The 19,815-nt window shown below is 41.6% G+C and overlaps 1 protein-coding gene across 2 annotated transcripts in view; it reads right to left on the bottom strand.

Moving 5' to 3' along the window:
- Window positions 1-8,544: 8,544 nt before the first annotated feature.
- The window catches only part of LOC106871092 (thymidine kinase, cytosolic), an 11,675-nt gene continuing 404 nt past the window's right edge, over window positions 8,545-19,815 (bottom strand). Inside the window, exons 2-7 of one of the 2 annotated variants that reach the window (XM_014917383.3) lie at window positions 17,468-17,499; window positions 16,133-16,216; window positions 15,810-15,900; window positions 13,206-13,295; window positions 11,316-11,429; window positions 8,545-9,715 (exon numbers count right to left, since the gene is read on the bottom strand). In XM_014917383.3, coding sequence (XP_014772869.2) covers window positions 9,371-9,715; window positions 11,316-11,429; window positions 13,206-13,295; window positions 15,810-15,900; window positions 16,133-16,216; window positions 17,468-17,499 — 756 coding nt within the window. In that variant the 3' untranslated portion in view covers window positions 8,545-9,370. The remainder of the gene's footprint in view (window positions 9,716-11,315; window positions 11,430-13,205; window positions 13,296-15,809; window positions 15,901-16,132; window positions 16,217-17,467; window positions 17,500-19,815) is intronic. The other variant, XM_052965822.2, reaches the window with a different exon arrangement.

The following is a 19,815-nucleotide window of genomic DNA, read 5'->3' as shown; positions in this document are numbered from 1 at the left end:
ACACCCTCTTGCAAACTACCTCATCGATGAGTGACAGGGACCTTCTCTTTGTGGCTGGAGACTTCAACGGTCATGTCGGACGTCGTGCTGGAGGCTTCCTTGGCATACATGGAGGCTATGGCTTCGGTTCCCGCAACGAGGAGGGAACCAGACTGCTGGAGTTCTGTGATGCAACCGATCTTATGGTCTGCAATACCAACTTCAGGAAACCTGCCAGTCACCTAGTCACCTACCGCTCTGGCAGACACTCTAGCCAAATCGACTACATCCTCGCCAGAAATAGGGAAAGAGGGCGGCTTATAAATGCCAAAACCTACCCTGGCGAAGAATGTACCCCACAACATAGATTAGTAGTTAGCGACTTTGGGATCAAGGCAAAATGGGTGCCCAGAATTAGACAGGCTTGGAGGAGAAGGGTGTGGAAGCTTAAAGACCCTGCATACGGACAGAGACTTAGAGACAAGTTACTTGAAGCATTTAACGAAATAGAAGGGGATATAGCATCATACAACGTGGAAGACAATTGGAGATTTCTGCGGGACAACCTGTTGAAAGCCACCGACCAGATTTGTGGGTGGTGTAAGGTCCCCTCCGGACCCAGAGTAACGTGGTGGTGGAACAAGGAGGTAGACAGGGCTATTAGACAAAAGAAACAGGCTTGGAAGGACTGGAAGAACGGTGGTAGCAGGGAATTGTACCAATGTGCCAGAAGGGAGGCTAGGCGACAGGTTTATTTAGCCAGAGGGGAAGCAGATAAGGAAATATTTGCCAATGTTCTGCACCGTGAGGACCAAAGACTCGAGGTATTTCGTGTTGCAAGACAGTGTAGGAGAGAGAATAGTGATGTTGTAGGAGAGAAATGTGTTCGCATGGATGATGGTACGCTTGCATTAAATGAGGATGCAAAGAAAGAGGTCTGGAGATGCCACTACGATAGATTGCTTAATAAAGAGAATGAATGGGAGAAAGAGAGCCTGCCATATGTCGACCCAATAGAGGGACCAGCTATCCGAGTTGATAGTACCAGGGTAGATAAAGCAATTAAGAGTATGAAGACCGGGAAAGCCCCCGGCCCATCAGGAATCACTGCAGAGATGCTCAAAATATCTGGCAGTGTTGGCTCTAGCCTAGTCACCCGTATTATGAACCAGGTGATACACGAAGGAGTCATACCCAATGACTGGTGTAGCAGCATCATAGTCAACTGCTACAAAGGTAAAGGTGACGCTTTAGATACAAATAATTACAGAGGCATCAAGCTGTTAGATCAGGTTATGAAAGTTACAGAGAGGGTCATAGCCCAACTAATTAGGGAGCGAATCAATTTAGATGAGATGCAGTTTGGGTTCGTGCCAGGTAAAAGCACTACTGATGCCTTATTTCTAGTGAGACAGTTGCAGGAGAAATACCTAGCTAAGGATAAACCTCTGTACCTGGCTTTCGTTGACATGGAGAAAGCCTTTGACAGGGTCCCCCGATCCCTTATCTGGTGGTCAATGAGGAAACTTGGGATAGAAGAATGGTTAGTGAGAGCTGTGCGAGCCATGTACAGAGATGCTGCCAGTAAGGTGAGGGTTGGAAATGAGTACAGCAATGAATTCCGGGTAGAGGTAGGGGTCCACCAAGGTTCCGTCCTCAGCCCCCTCTTATTTACCATAGTCCTCCAGGCAATCACAGAGGAGTTCAAGACAGGTTGCCCCTGGGAGCTCCTCTATGCTGATGACCTTGCCCTAATTGCGGAGTCACTATCAGAACTAGAGGAGAAGTTTCAGGTGTGGAAGCAAGGTCTAGAATTGAAGGGCCTTAGAGTCAACCTAGCTAAAACCAAAATCCTAATAAGTAGGAAGGTAGATAAAACACAAACCCCTTCAGGTAGATGGCCCTGCTCAGTATGTAGAAAAGGAGTAGGTAGTAACTCTATAAGATGTACCCGGTGCAAGCTATGGACACATAAGAGGTGCAGCAACATCAAAGGCAGGTTAACTAGCAAGTTAGTTTTTGTTTGTGGCAGATGTTCAGGTGCAATAATGACTGCAAACAAACAGGAAACAACTTCTATCTCATTCCAGGGTGAAAAACTAGAGGTAGTCGATAGCTTCCGCTATCTGGGCGACCAAGTTAGTAGTGGGGGTGGGTGCGCTGAAAGTGTAGCTGCAAGAATAAGAATAGCCTGGGCAAAGTTTAGAGAGCTCTTACCCCTGCTGGCGACAAAGGGACTCTCACTCAGAGTAAAAGGCAGACTGTATGACGCATGCGTACGAACAACCATGCTACATGGCAGTGAAACATGGGCTGTAACTGCTGAGGACATACGTAAGCTCGCAAGGAATGAAGCCAGTATGCTCCGTTGGATGTGTAATGTCAATGTGAATACCCGTCAGAGTGTAAGTATCTTGAGAGAAAAGCTGAACATTAGAAGCATCAGTTGTGGCGTGCAAGAGAGACGATTGCGCTGGTATGGACATGTGGTGAGAATGGAGGAGGATAGCTGCGTGAAAAAGTGCCACACCCTAACAGTTGAGGGAACCCGTGGAAGAGGTAGGCCCAGGAAGACCTGGGCTGAGGTGGTGAGGCAAGACCTTCGTACATTGGGCCTCACCGAGGCGATGACTACTGACCGAGACCTTTGGAAATGTGCTGTGCGTGAGAAGACCCGGCAAGCCAAGTAAGATCGTTGCCAGTGCCCCTGGACTGGTTCTTGTGCGGGTGGCACATGAGATGCACCATTTTGAGCGTGGCCGTTGCCAGTACCGCCTGACTGGCTCCTGTAGGATTTTCGAGCGAGATCGTTGCCAGTACCCCTGGACTGGCTTGTGCGGGTGGCACATAAAAGACACCATTTCGAGCGTGGCCGTTTTCGTGCGGGTGACACGTAAAAGCACCCACTACACTCTCTGAGTGGTTGGCGTTAGGAAGGGCATCCAGCTGTAGAAACTCTGCCAAATCAGACTGGAGCCTGGTGTTGCCATCCGGTTTCACCAGTCCTCAGTCAAATCGTCCAACCCATGCTAGCATGGAAAGCAGACGTTAAACGATGATGATGATGATGATGATTCGACAGAATCTCTTGCTCCCATTCATTTTCCTTATTGAGCATCCTTTCATAGTGGCGTCTCCAAACCTCTCTCTTGGCAGCCACACTTAGTGCAAGTGAACCATCATCCAAGCGGACACATTTCTCTCCTACGACATCACAATTCTCTCTCACACACTGTCTTGCAAACAAAATAACTCAAGTCTTTGGTCCTCACGGTGCAGAACATTGGCAAATTTTTTCTTATCTGCTTCCCCTCTGGCTAAATAAACCTGTCTCCTAGCGTCCCTTCTGACAGTCTGATACAATTCCCTGCAACCACCGTTCTTCCAGTCCTTCCAAGCCTGTTTCTTTTCTCTAATAGCCCTGTCTACAACATTGTTCCATCACCATGTTATTTTGGGTCGAGACGGTACTTTTCACCATCCACAGATCTGGTCAGTGGCCCTCAGCAGGTTGTCCCGTAGAAACCTCCAGTTGTCTTCTACATCGTGTGAAGCTATATCCCCTTCAATTTCGTCAAAGGCTTTGAGTAATAAGTCTCTAAATCTCTGTCCATTCGCAGGATCTTTAAGCTTCCAGACCCTTCTCCTCCATGCTGGTCATCTTCTGGGCATCCATTTAGCCCTGATCTTGAAGTCACTAACTACTAGTCTATGTTGTGGGGTACATTCTTCGCCTGGGAAGGTTTTGGCATTTATAAGCAACTATCTTTCCCTACACACTCATATAGTAATGCTTTCAAATACATTTGCAACATTTATGTATGGCACTTCTCTGGGTAATACGTTTAATCCGACAACAATGAACTTCAAATCCCAGCCCTTTACCTCTTTGGTGTGTGATCTTTTAAACGCTGACAACTGGAACCTAGTTAAGTCACAATGTGCAACACTTACAAAACCTAATTAGTGCACCTGATTCTTCAAGCGACATATTTGGCCTCAATTAATTTGAAAAAAACTGTTGTAAATCATCAACCTGCCTCCGGAGAACGATGCACCCCAGATACTGGTTAAGGGTACAATGCTTAAAGTGGTGATATGTTTTGAATACCCGAGTAGCATGGTACATGTTGATGGAAGCCTTGAACTCGGAAATCACTTCTCTTATTCAAAAGGCAGCGGAAGCCTTTGGTAGCTTAGGATCTAAGGCCTGGTGACAGCACCATTTGAAGACTTGACAATAAGATCATGGTGTATGTCTCATCTGTTCTTTCTGCACTGTTGTATTGTTCTGAGACTAGGACCATTTACATGTCATGAAAGATTCCATGAGTATGGACTTGGTCCGGAAGGGCTCTGTCCTTGAAAGGAGCTGTTTATTGCATCTGTAATCACCTACCGCCTGTCCATTGTCCCTTGCCCCAATTCATGGCTAAACAAGTTGGAGCGAATCCCTTTTCCACTTGTTGTGCAAAGGAGGAAAGCCACTTGTAAGGTGCTCCGTTTGCTGCCAGGAACCGCTAAAGGGTGAGTTAGGGATGCGCAGACATGCATTGAGGTTGAGACATCTCTGGCACTACCTGGAGGGTAATAAGGTGTGGAATCCGCTGGCAGAGGAATTCTTCCCACGACCAACCACCTTGAAGCGTTTTAAACCTGGTTTCATTAAAACACAATCAGACTGAATGGTAAAAGGAGTGTCGACAGGCAGTGGGAATACACCTCAGTTTTGTACAGAGGGCTGGTAGAGTATAAAAACGATGATGCCCTAGGATGGGCTTCTGGGGTTCGATGAGAACTGACTTTCCAACCCATTCAAAAAAACTTTCAGGCCAGGGTATTTGGATAATAACCAAAAATCCCTGACCTGGCAGTGTTACAGGAATGCTTTACCTGTCTGAGAAAAGTTATCCAGGCACGAAATGTCGGTACTAATGACATGTCCAAGATGTAGGCTGGACGATGAAACCCTCCAGCACGCTTTTGTACATTGTCGGGAGCTGTCAGGCTTGATAATTTACGTCGAACACGTGTTGTCGCATCTGGGAAGAGTTCAGCTATCGGTTGAGTCAATAACAAAGATTGTACCACCAACTGGACTGTTGAAGGAAAGTTAGGCATGTTTTTTCTGTACAGTTGCAGTGCTGAAAGAATGTGTGTGGAAGACTAGGATGCAAGTATTCATGATGGGGTCCTTCATCTCTGGCCCTGGTTTGCTACAATACTTCAGATATCATCTGAAGAGCAACATAGGGCTGGAGAGAAGGACCCTGTCGAGAAGTGTGTTTGAGGAAAGATGTGTTAAGAAAGGTGGGTGCAAGGGACCCTGCTTAATCGGCATTGAAAAAAAGGAGAAAATAAAAGGAAGGAGATAGCTGCTGGGCCTTTGAGGCAACAGGGCGTATCCCTTACTCATAAGAAAAAGACTATTTATTTTATAATATCATCAATATTTTTAAATAATAGTTATCATTCGAATGCATCATAATATATTTTGTATGTGTTGTCCTGCACTGTCCCATCTATGTGTTGACCTTTATGGTTGTAATAAAAAATTCAGCTAGCAAGCCATGCTACTCCAGACTGATGATGAGCAATGACTCTGAAACTAGTCTTTGGATGCTGGCTTTGCTGGATGGAGTTGCTTATCTCCCCTTTGTAAACATAAGGACACAGGAAATGTGTCAAGTAGCATTTTTCCCTTTCATGGGAATGTCACATTAAGTTGACAACATATCATCAATAAGAATAGAGATATCAAATATATAAAGGCAAAGCACAGAAATAAAACATGTAATTGCAATAACCAGGATTTATGTCCATTAAAGAGATTCTGTTTAAGGAGAAATGTTGTGTATAAAGTCGAGGTTACAACCCTCAATGAATCAAAGAAGATATACATAGGAAGCTCGACTGATTTTAAGACTAGATATAGGGAGCACACAAATTCATTTATTAATCAAGAAACAAAAAACTCAACCGCACCAGCTATCCACATTAATAAATTAAAAATGCATAATAAAGAATTCAGTCTGGATTAGTCTATTATAACGGAAACTACACCATACAATACACACACCAGAAATCGTAAACTATGCCCAAAAGAAGCAATTAATATACTCTGTACTGATAAAAAATCTTTACTTAATAAGATCTCAAATCTCATGATTCTTTGTAGACATAAATATTTATCAACGTTTAAATCTTTTCCCAAAAATAATTAGTTTAAATGATTTTAACCTATTTACCCTTTGTGCATTTGGATTCATCTTAAAACACTCTTATCAATAGTTTTGTAAACACAGCTCTTATTATACATCATTCGCCTGAACAGTATGTTCTTTTGATACAGCATTGGAATTTTAAAATCATCATCATCATCATCGTCGTTTAAAGTCCGCTTTCCATGCTAGCATGGGTTGGATGATTTGACTGAGGACTGGTGAAACCGGATGGCAACACCAGGCTCCAATCTGATTTGGCAGAGTTTCTATAGCTGGATGCCCTTCCTAACGCCAACCACTCCAATGTTTTAAATCCAAGTTTTGTCCCTGTTAACAGGGGTGGCCGGATCTACCTCAATGCCATAGCAACCACTCTCACACCATCTTGCCCAGTTTTGGGGGTCCTCCTTTCTCAAGCCAACTCTCTCGATCTCCTCTTCCACTTTTTCCTTGGTCTACCTCACTTTCATGGTTCATTTACCTCAAACTCAAGCACCCACTTCATCGCTCAGCACATGCCCACACCACCACTGCATTCGCCCTTGCCAGCTTTTCCGTTGATTCCACCAACTCCAGCATCCCCATCAAGTCCTCAATCCTCCTCTTATCCAACAGCCTCACGCCACACATTTCTCTCCCCATTGCTCTCTCAGTCCTTCTCAAAATCGCCATCTCTCTCTCTCTCCCTCAGGCACCATGTCTCACTCCCATACAGCATTCCAGCTCTCACACAACTCCTATAGACCCTTCCTTTCATCTTCAATGAGAACCTTTTCTCATATTACAACGCTCCACATCCCCTGAACTTCACCCAGCCAAGTCTCGCTCTTGCTGTCACAGATGCTTCACATCCACCACTTACACCCACCCTATCTCCCAAAAAACAAAACCCTCTCACCGTTTCCACTGGTTCTGCCAGCCCTCCAGCTCCTTTCTCACATCTTCCACAAACAAACTCTCTTGCCACTCTTCATTTTCATACATCTACCATGAATCCATTTCTCACATCTCGTACACAACACCACATCTGCCATTACACCTCCTCCCACACACACCACACGGATCCACCTTACTCACTAACACTTCTCCTTCCACCCCGCTCACCATCACTTTTGTCTTCCTGAGGTTTGCCTTCAAACCCTTGCTTTCAAACGCCTCCTTCCATTTCCAAAACTTCTCCCTCAATCCCTCCATCATCTCACTCATCAGAACAAGGTCATCTCCATTATCTATCCCTCTCTTGCACTCTCCATCACCCCGTCAACCATTATTGCAAACAACAACAACAACAGTGACAACACACATCCCTGATGCACACCAACTTTCACTGCAAACTCCTCCGACGGCCCTCATCCAATTCTCACTCTTATCTTTACCCTCCTCGTACAAACTCATCACTGCTCTTCTCACTATGACCCCTAGTCCACCTCTCTTCTTCAATGCCCACTCAATCCCCTTCCTGGTATGGCTTGAAGAAGCAGCCCAAGTGGTGGGGCTATGAACTTGAATTGGTTGCTATAAGACTGAATTTATATAATACATAAATAAAAAACCCACTCCATTAACAAAGATGCAAATGCCTGTTTTTTTTCTGACTTATGAGAACTCAATGGAAAACTGTGCATAGGTGCGTATTAACTTATTTAACTGGTCATAGTCTGAGTTGTCTGAAAAAGTGATTGCATACTGTGGGAACGCTTGAGTAACAGGATTAAATAAACTACTGCATTCTAGAATGGTATTGAGTACTTCAGACAATTGAAGATAAGCAAGGCAAAACTTTGAAGTCACGATGATTGTCACCCTTTAATTTATAAGACTTAATAAGTATGTGTTCTACTCAAAAATATTGAGTAATCCTTTGGTTTAATGGTTAATCGCTGATACATATCGCTTCACATAAAAACATGTATGTGTGTGTGTATATGTGCATGCGCATATAATATAGGTGTATATAGATAAAGGATAGAAAATGGAATGAACATTCTTTATTTCCACTGCATAATGACATTAGGTAGCCAATAACTGTGGACGAGCTTTGCATAGCATTTTACAAGGTCTTTATCTAAATCATATTTAACTGGGTGTGTGGGTGTGTGTGTATATATATATATATATATATATATATATATATATAGAGAGAGAGAGAGAGAGAGAGAGAGAGATAGACAAATATATAGCATGACAGGGTACTATATTAGATTATCGTTGGTTTTTTTGGAAACCCTTGCAACATAAAATACCCTTTTAACAATAAAGAAAAATGAAAAAAAATAATTAATTTTGGGAACAAATTTGGAAGCTGGATATAAGAGAGATATGGCAGCTCTCTATTGTTGCAAAACATGGATATTAGTTATCAATCAATTAGTTAATTGGTTGACTAATAACAGAAATGAAAGAGAACTAATGTAGGTTTCTCATTCACATAATACAAGGAATTATCTTTCCTTTCATAAATATAATCAATTTGGTGTGTGTGTGTGTGTGTGTGTAAGAAAATGTTGAATGGTGCAATGGTTTAAAAATAGGAGTATAATGGCAAGAAAAATATTCAGGGTATACCCTAACGAAAATATTCAGGGGATACCTCCAATAAAAATATTCAGGGGATACCCTAACAAAAATATTCAAGGAATACCCCAATGAAAATATTCAAGGGATAACCTAACGAAAATATTCAGGGTATACCCTAACGAAAATATTCAGGGTATACCCTAACGAAAATATTCAGGGGATACCCTAATGAAAATATTCAGGGGATACCCTAACGAAAATATTCAGGGGATACCCTAGTGAAAATATTCAGGGGATACCCTAGCGAAAATATTCAGGGGATACCTTAACGAAAATATTCAGGGGATACCTCCAATAAAAATATTCAGGGGATACCCTAACAAAAATATTCAAGGAATACCCCAATGAAAATATGCAAGGAATACCCTACCGAAAATATTCAGGGGATACCCCCAATGAAAATATTCAGGGGATACCCCCAATGAAAATAGTCAGGGTATACCCTAACAAAAATATTCAAAGAATATCCCAATGAAAATAGTCAAGGAATACCCCAATGAAAATATGCAAGGAATACCCCAATGAAAATATTCAGGGGATACCCTAACGAAAATATTCAGGGGATACCCCCAATGAAAATATTCAGTCATTTATGGACTACTGAATAACTTGGTTCTATTTACAGTACTTTTCAAGTTAGCCAATGGTGGTGGACTAAATGCCTCGTCTTGAGCAGGAACGGGAGCTGGATCCAATGTAATAGTAAGATTCGGCACCAGAGGTGATGGTTTAGTAACAACTGGTATCTCTGCAGTTGAATGTTCCAGAAGTGGTGTGACATTCTCTTTGAAGTTTTCTTTCAATGGACGTCTTGGAGTAAAAGATTCCTGTGGAGATTTGAGAGATCTTGAAGTGAAAGACTGATGAGGCAACTTGAAACATCTTCGACACACTGGTTCATAGTGTTTGGCGAGGCTGGAATGGTCTTCTTGAACCTGGAACCAGTAATTAATAAAGTAATTACTATACTAATTAGTTAATTGGGACAACTCCAAATTACCCTCATGCAGTTAAGGGAAATCAGGTTGGTGAATCCTGCTACATCTTACCAAATTTGTTCTTGATTCTCTCAAGTTAACCAAAGACCATCTTGAATCCATGATACAAAGTGTCTTTCTTTGAAAACATTCATCATCATTTAACATCCATCTTCCACACTTGGTATCTCTGGGTTGGATGATTTGATTGGAACTGGCACCAGGCTCCATTGTCTGTTTTGGGATGATTTCTACAGCTGGATGCCTTACTTAATGCTAATAACTTTACAGAGTGTACTTGGTACCACATAAACAGCACTGGTGATGATGCCACATGAAAAGCCCTGGTGATGGTGCCACATAAACAGCACTGGTGATGGTGCCACGTAAAAATCCCTAGTGATGGTGCCACATAAACAGCACTGATGATGGTGCCACGTAAAAAGCCCTGGTGATGGTACCACATAAAAAGCACTGGTTATGGTGCCACATAAAAAGCATCCAATTGTAGAAAAAATGCCAAACAGACTATGTAACCTAGTGTGGTTCCTGTCAAACCATCCAATCATCCAAGCCAGCATGGAAGACAGACATTAGATGACAGAAACAGAAAGAAGTATTCAACCTGCACATTTCGTAGAACAGAAGCTGTGACTTGTTTGTGTAAAAAAGCAGCAACTTGGCCTGGAATGACTTCCTCATCTCTGAGCTACAAACCATCAGTTCAAGTTACACCAATCACTCTTTGGGTAAATGGTTAAAAAACAAATCAAAGAAACTGAGGACAGAATTGCAGAACAAATTTTACAAGCAAAGCGAACTGGAGGAGACTTAGAGGTAAGCCACAAGTGAGATGGTTGGAGGATATCTGTAGACTCGGTTTTGGTTGAGAATCTACCTGGAACATTTGCTAATAAGGAACTTCTGGAAGGGCAAGTTTGAGAACTCTGTGCCCACAACCTACACCAGAATACGGGGGCCAAGGAAAACAGATGGAAGTTTTTAATAAGGATGTAAAAATCATTTACTACAAACAAATATGGTAAAGGCACCAATAACAAAAGCATTCTTTGATGCCAAACTAATTCTTCAGTTGGTCATATGTTAGAGGTAAAAAAAAATTATCAGGAAACCTTAACAAAAATAATTTAGGAAAATTCTTTAACTTTGTGAAAGTAAAAAATTTGTGACTGTGTGGTAAGAAGCTTGCTTCCCAACCACATGGTTTTGAGTTCAAGCCCACTGCATGGCATTTTGGGCAAGTGTCTTCTACTATAGCCAAGGGCCATACAAAAGGCTTGTGAGTAGATTCGGCAGATGTAAACTGAAAGAAACCCATTGTGTGTCCTTGTTTGTCCCCCACCGGTGCTTGACAACCAGTGTTGGTGTGTTTACATTCCTGTAACTTAGCAGTTCAGATAGAATGAGTACCAGACTTTAAACAAAATACAAGTACTGAAGTTGATTAATTCAACTAAAATTCCTCTAGGTTGGTGCCCCAGCATGGCCACAGTCAGGTGACTGAAATGAGTGAAAGAATAAAAGAAAAACTTTTTACCTGAGATTCTCGAAAACGAGTGAAAGCAGCATCCTGTGAACAATGAACGCAGACAGCAGACAGTTTGTCTACCCTTTCAGCATATGAGATTAATGATAAGATAGCTGGGTAACCCTGTTGAAGGGAAGCAAAGACAAGATTCACAGATTAACAGGGATAAGCGTCAGCAGTTCAGCTTAAGTTGGTTGATAATCATACATTAGTTTATTATTATTATTATTATTATCATCATCATCATATCTGAGCAGATAATTGGCAGAATCGTTAGCAAGCTGGACAAAATGTAGCATTTCGTCTGTCTTTACATCATGAGTTCACTGTGCTTTTCATCCTTTTGAGGTCAATAAAATAAGTACCAGTTATGCACTGGGGTCAGTGTATTAGATTAGCTCCCTTCCTCCAAATTTCAGGCCTTGTGCCTACAGTAGAAAGGATTTTTATTATTATTAAGGGCAGCTGAATGGCAGAATTGTTAGTTTTGGTCAACTTTGCCTTTCAATCCTCCACCAGTCATGTACTGGAGTTTGTGCCACCAATTAACCCTCCCACCCCACTCAAAATAGCTGGCCTTCTGACCAAATTATAAAACCATTACTATTATTATTACTATTACAATTACTATCATTATTACTATTATTATCATTATTACTATTATTATTATTACTATTGCTATTATAATTACTAATATTATTATTACTATCATTAGTACTATTATTATTACTATTATTATTATCATCATAATTAATAGTAAAACTGACCTTCTACAACAAAGAACCTGACAGGTTCAAAATATTTTACTTCTTGGCCTTATTTCCTACAAAAGCGGTCTAGAACATGGAATCACCAGTTTGAAATGAACTCGTTTGAAAATTTATTTCTTCCCATTATTTACCAAGTTGTTTCGACACTAAGCACCACCTAAAAACTGTTTACGTACAACTACAAGGATTGTATTGTGTGAAAGATTTAATTAGATTTAGATTGCAACAGGTAAGCATTTGTTTTATGTCCCAGTAATTGCTAGAGAGGGTAGAATTACTTTTGAGCAAGGGTGGATGTATCTCTGAACAAGGGTGGAAGCACTCACAAGCAAATGTACAACACTGCATATCCCTTTCTCATTCTTATATTCTCTTTGTAGTCCTCCTTGATACAAAACAAAGGGTTTAGTTTTGTAAACCACAGTTCTATTTGATTTCCAAGTTAAATTTGGTATCAATGAAATATGTTGGCCTAACACAATCACTGCAAGACAACAGCACTAACTGGCTCACTACATGGACGTGAGTTCAAACCTTACTATAGACACAATGGCTAACCTGATGGTTGTGAGTTCAATATTTATGAAAGGAATTATAGTTTTGTAATCATGTACAAGACATAAGACAGTCTGTGTGGCTGTTAGAAGGATCTACACCTAAAATGTACAGAAGACATCAACCAGGGGAGACAACTGTTTCAATAATATACAAATGAAGAAATTTACAAAAAAACCATTCCATTGTTAGTTCTGCTAACTTGAAGAAACCAGCATGTTCATTTAACATCTGTTTTCAATGCTGGCATGGGTTGGACGGTTTAACAGGAGCTGCACCAGGCTCCAGTCGTCTATTTTGGTAAGATTTCTATGGCTGGATAACCTTCCTAATACCAACCACTTTACAGAGCAGACTGGGTGCTTTATATATGGCACCAGCACAGTTATAAACATCCAGACCTGATCTCTGGTTTGACAACAACTTACCCCTCCCACCTGTCTCAGAGACCCTGAAAACAGTCATGGCAGCTGTGCCCCCTGACTTCAGGTCATTAAAAGTTTAAAATAAAGCACCAAACTACTGTTCGCTCCCCCATTTTAGTAATAAGAACAGATCTAAGTGGAGCTGTTACCTGCTTCAGGTGGGTAGAGTCACGTCCGGCAACGATCACAGTTTTACCTTTGTCAGCCAAGTCATTGGAAAACGATGCAATTGTGTCATACTGGAATTATAAAAGAGCAATGAGAGAGAGAGAGGGTGGGACGGAGAGAAGAGAGAGAGAGAGGAGAAAGTCGGGGAAAAGGATGGAGACAGAGTGAGTGGGAGAGAGAGAGAGGTGGGGACAGATGAGACTAGAAACTAACACCCAACATTAACAGACAATCTGAAAATTATGGTCAGGGTGTTATTAAAAACTACAATACATTTTATTCCCCATGCTACAATCCACCAATGCCATCACAAGCTAAAACCTCCTTGAATCACATCATCATCATTTTAATGTCCAGCTTTCTATGCCTGCGTAGTTCAGACAAAGTCTGTGAAGATTTTCAACAGCTGGATGCCCTTCCAATCACTAACATTCATTTGTTTCCCCGGGAGCTAAAATTTGCCAGGGGAGTGCATATGTGATGTGTATGGACATGTGTGTGCAATTTTATATGTATGACATGTCAGTGTATATATATATATATATATATATATATATATATATATATATATATATATATATATTCATCATTTAAGGTCCGTTGTCCATGTTGGCATGCTGCACCAGGTTCCAGTCTGATTTGGCATGGTTTTCTATGGCTGGATGCCCTTCCTAATGCCAGAGTAATGGGTGCCTTTACATGCCATTTGCAAGTAGTTGATAGCTTCTGTTACCTGGGTGACAAGTCGGTAGAAGGGGGTGGATGCTACGAAAGTGTAGCGGCCAGAATAAGAATAGCCCGGGCAAAGTTCAGAGACCTCTCGCTCAGAGTAAAAGGTAGACTGTATGACGCACCAGTGAATTGGATGTTTTACACAACCCTTTGAAAGAATTCCTTTCCTTAGTTTGTTACTTTATAATATATACACATACATATACATATACATAATCATCGTTTAACATCCACTTTCCATGCTGGCATGGGTTGGATGGTATGACTGAGGTCTGGAGAGCCAGGATGCTGCACCAAGCTCCAATCTGATCTGGCAATGTTTCTACAGCTGGATGCCCTTCCTAATACCAACCACTGCAATGAGTGCTTTTTACATGCCACTGGCACAGGGGCCAATCAGGCAACAGTGGCATCGACCACACTCAAATGGTGCTTTTTATGTGCCACCAGTATGGGTGCCAGTCAGGCGGCACTGGCATCAGCCACAACAATTTCACTTGACTGAACATGTCTTCTCAAGCACAGCATATTGCCCGACAATTGAAGGGTACTTTTAAACCGTTTATGCGACTGGCATTGGCCACAGTTACGATCTCACTTGGCTTTCCAGATCTTCTCAAGCACAGCATATCTCCAAAGGTCTCGGTCACTTGTCATTGCCTCTGCGAGGCCCAACATTTGATGATCATGCTTCACCACCTCATCCCAGGTCTTCCTACACACACCACAAGCAATTAATATTGATGCACCGATCTCCTCATCCATCCGTAGTATGGTCATGTACTACGGATGGACAAGGAGAACTGTGTGAAGAAGTGCCACTCCCAAACAGTGGAAGGAATCTGGGGTAGAGGGAGACCCAGGAAGACATGGGATGAGGTGGTCAAGCATGACCTTCAAATGCTGGGCCTCACAGAGGCAATGACTAAAGATCGAGACCTTTGGAGATATGCTGTGACTGAGAAGACCCGGCAAATAAAGTGTCATCACAGCTGTAACCTACACCAGTATCACATAACCAGCCCAGTCAAAAGTACCTTGGATCATAGGGCAACACGCCTTGCTTGAGAAGACATATTGAGTCAAGTACATCAAAGCCAAAATTAAATGGAAATTGTAGCTGTGATCTCCGTAAAAAGCACCATCCAAATGTGGCTGATGCCAGTGCCACCTTGACTGGCTTCCATGACAGTGGCACGTAAAAAGCATCAACCGATCATGGTCGTTGCTGGCTCCCTCTGGTCCCTGTACTGGTGACATGTAAAAAGCACCCACTACATGCTCGGAGTGGTTGGCATTAGGAAGGGTATCCAGCTGTAGAAACACTGCCAGATCAGACTGGAGACTGGTGCAGCCTCCTGGCTTCCCAGACCCCAGTCGAACCGTCCAACCCATGCCAACATGGAAAACGGACATTAAACGATGATGATGACATCAGTTGCTAGGAATATGTTAATATGTAAGTTGGTGTTATCTAGTTGTATTACACTGCTAAACTTAGTGAGTAAATACCTGATAGGCTGACTGTGGTACTGAGGAAAGAGCAATTACACTTGAAATATGCATATACACCCATTCCCTAGTTTTCTATCTTTGATCACATTATTTACATGGACGTATTCATATATGAAGCATTGTTATTTGCAATGCTGTCTCTGTATTCTATAGAAAATGTACAGAGATAAACTTTGAAATGCACATTATATAGCCTGTGTGTATGCATATGTATTGTGATGACAGTATAACAAGACATAAAATCTATATACATATATTTTCAAGAATTACTCATTCAGGGTCTGACCTAGGGCTAAGCAACAAGCAAATGGTTTCACCCAACAATCATTCCTACTTACACAATGTCCATCATCAATACCAATCACATCATATTGATCAGCAAGTTCCAAGTAAGTCTCCAATGATTTTCTTTTAGTCTGATCAATCAGTCTGAAAGTAGAAAAGAACAGTTTCGCTGTCACGATAAAAGACAATAAGAATGGAGGGCAAAAGTGATAGGCTGAGTTTGGACTGCAAAGAGGGCGTGGTTAAGGGAATGATGACGATGATGACAACGTATCACATGTGGCGTGACACTATGTGGCAGAAAACCCATCAAACCCATGCAAACAAAGTATAAAAATAAAAAAACCAATGGATGATGTCAAGCCTGGTTAATTACCTTTCCGAGTCTTTAGCCTGTTCGATGAGAAAGCAGCGATATTGAGCTATTTTGTATCTTTGGATGCGAAGGTTCAGTTCAGTCCTGTAAACAGAAAAGAAAAAATACTGCTCTACTATACACAAACAGGAATATATGCATATACATATCTAAACATCTTCCTCCACACACTTATGGGGTACTCCCTTTGTCCTTTCCCTACTATTTATACTACCCCCCCCCCCCCCCCACACTGTTCCCTGAGGCCAAGCCCTCCCTCTTTCTCACTCTGACTGTCTCTCTTTGTCTCTCCCACCTTCCTTATCCGGCTGAAGTAGCCAAATATCTCCTCTCCAGCAAGAGGGTCACCTCTGTCCCACCATGCCAAAACAGACAATGGGAGCCTGACACAGCTCTCCAGCTGGCCAGCCCCTGTCAAGCCATCCAACCCATCCCAGCGTGGACAACGGATGTTAAATGGTCATGATACACACACACACACACACACACACACATATATATATATAAGGTGATTTTCATTCTTGTTTTAATGCCTACTTTTCCATGCTGATGGCTGTAAATGAGCATCCCCATCATACAAGCGAGGTTGTTCATTTCCAGCCTTTTGTGGAAAACCTGTCTGGCCATAGGGAAATGATGCTTTGTTTGGGAACAGGTGAGGGTTGGTGACAGGAAGGGCACCAAACGCTGAAAATCTGCCTTGACAAATTCTGTCTGTGGATGATCATGAGGATAAAGAAAAGACAACATTAGCTCCAATAACTAATATAATTCTGTTTCAGTAAATAATGGGAGACAACTCAAGGCATACTTCAATCTAATTAGACTTCCTTAGCAAAACAAACTTCACTGTAATAAAGATGAGAGAGTCAGGAGGTAAAGGTTTCAAACCACAGCTAAAATACCAAGATATTTCATTATATTCTTCAGTATTTTTGAAATGAATTGAAACAAAGTTAAAAGATTTAACATAGTTCTGGTTGTAACCACAACCAACATTCCCTTTCAGAGTCACAAAATATTCCAGTAATTGTGAATAAGAGCCAACCACCAAACAGACACACACGCCTACCAGTCACAGGGCGAGGGCCATTGCCCAGGTGAACAGATTAATGTTGCAATGGCTACAAACATACACACACAACATTCCCTCTGACAGATAAACCATTATAGACCACCAACAGTACAACTATTTATCTACTAGTATGTTGTATTGTATCTTCTGCCGAGGAAGAAAAAGAGAAAGAGGAGGAGAGGATTAGCCGTCCAATGCAACAAACTGACCGAGGGACATGATGAATCTCAGAATGAAATCAATGTTGTTGTTGAACTTACGTTTTTCCGCTCAACATGGGACCGATTATCACCTGAAAAACACCAGATTCAATTAATACAAAGCAATGATGAGCTGGTAAGAAATATTAAATAATATATAAAAAAGTGATATGGAGAAAGACAGAGTGAAAATGTATATCATCATCATTTAACATCCATTTTCCATGCAGGCATGGGTTGGACAGTTTGACTGGTGAACCAGATGGCTGCATCAGACTCCAATCTGATCTGGCAATGTTCCTACAGCTGGATGCCCTTCCTAACACTAACCACTCCGAGTGTAGTGGGTGCTTTTTACGTGCCACTGGCACAGGAACCTGTCTGGCGGCACTGGCATCGACCATGTTCGGATGATGCTTTTTACGTGCCACTGGCAAAGGGAGCTGGTCAGGCAGCACTGGCAACGACCCATGCATGAATGGTGCTTATTGCGTGCCACTAGCACGGGAGCCACTGGCATCAGCCACAACTACAATTTTGATTTGATTGAGATGCTGATTGTGATTTTAATTGGCAATGACAGGAGACCGAGACCTTTGGAGATATGCTATAATTGAGAGGACCCAGCAACTAAAGTGAGATTGCAGCCACACATGTCCGGCCCAGTTAAGAGTACCCCTGGTGGCATGTAAAAAGCACCATCCGAACGTGGCTGATGCCAGTACCCCATGACTGGCCCCAGTGCCAGTGACATGTAAAAAGCATTATCCAAACGTGATCAATGTCAGGCCAGCCCCTCTGGCCCCTGTGCTGGTGGCACATAAAAAGCACCCACTACACTCTCAGAGTGATTGGTGTTAGGAAGGGCAGCCAGTTGTAGAAACATTGCCAGATCAGATTGGAGCCTGGTACAGCTGCTGGCTTTCCAGACCTCAGTCAAACCGTCCATCCTATACCAGCATGGAAAATGGATGGACGATGATATAGATTTTTGATTTATATATATATATATATATATATATATATATATATACAACCTGTAGCCAACAAATTAGTAAAGAGACTCTCTTTATTACAAATACAGACCCCTCTTGGATGTTAAACGATGCCAATCGCTTAAAGTGGATTGAACTGGCGGAAGTGGGCAACCCAGGAAAACATGGGATGAATTAGTGAGGGCTGAGCTCGAGATATTGAGCCTCATGGAGATGACAATGGACCGAGATGTCTGGTGATAAGACCCGCCCAGCTCAGCGAAACTTAGACCGGAGATATATAAAATTATATAAGTCTAACTACAGAAACGTGCCCCACTGATTTTGTTATCTCATAACTTTCTGAAAAATGAATATTTTTTAAATTAAATTTCCAAAAAATGCCTTTCATGTGGTGTAGACTACGATTGTCAGAATTTGATGTGAAAAAATGGGGGAACAGAGGCACAATTCCCGCATCAAAACGCACGAGAGAACTAAGTAGAAGGTGTGTGAATTATCCGACCTCTCCTCCACCCTCAGTTTTCTTTTTTTTACATCACATTCTGATATAACCGTAATCTCCAATATCTGAAAGGCATTTGCAGAAATTTAATCTATAGCATCTAAAGTCAGCGGAGGTAAAGAATACGCACACCATCCGTTTTCGGCGTAACCCTGACCCTAAACACTGGGTGCGCGTATTCTTTACCTTCGCCATATATACATATACACAGACAGACAGATAGATAGATATGAATAAACGAATAGGGATAAATAGACAAATAGTGAAAAGTTAAAAATTTAAAATTGGGGTGAAATTTGAGCCCCTTATTAAACTTTATAACGTTAATTATTAACCATATTAATGTTTGTTTCTCATAGAATGGTGTACATTTACGGAGATGTGTTTGCATAGCCAGTGACTTGATCCGAGATCGTGTGCCGAAACATATATTTAATGTATATTTACGGTTATTTAAGGCAAACACAAGTAAAACGCAGATCCTTTTCACTTTAATGTTTTTGTCTATATTTAATTTCGATTTGCATAGGTTTGTCAATTTGCTACAATCTCTTTAAGGTAAACAAAATCAAAATTTTAAGGGGGGGGGGAGGTGAAATTTGAAAAGGTGGGTCTTTTTTTGCATATTCGTAATCTCTGACATCTCAAGCGTCGAAAACCTTTTTTCAAAACAATGCATTTTCCGAGGAGAGGTGCAATTCTGCATTAGCTCCGATAGGTAGATAGATAGGTGGTTGGCGCGGTTTCTTAACACTAACAACATTAACCTGTAGAAATATAGTTTTTATATCAAAATTAGATATTTAGTCTTTTCTATCTATTTCTGTCTCTTCCTACATATATTTTTATGAAGTCGGTGTTAGACTTTTGCTACAGAACAAGTGGTCTGTTCGGTTTTGACAAATAAT

The sequence above is a fragment of the Octopus bimaculoides genome, chromosome 2 (genome assembly GCF_046866305.1).
Source record: "Octopus bimaculoides isolate indiv1 chromosome 2, ASM4686630v1, whole genome shotgun sequence".
NCBI lineage: Eukaryota > Metazoa > Mollusca > Cephalopoda > Octopoda > Octopodidae > Octopus > Octopus bimaculoides.
This window is presented reverse-complemented; position numbering and strand designations above follow the sequence as displayed.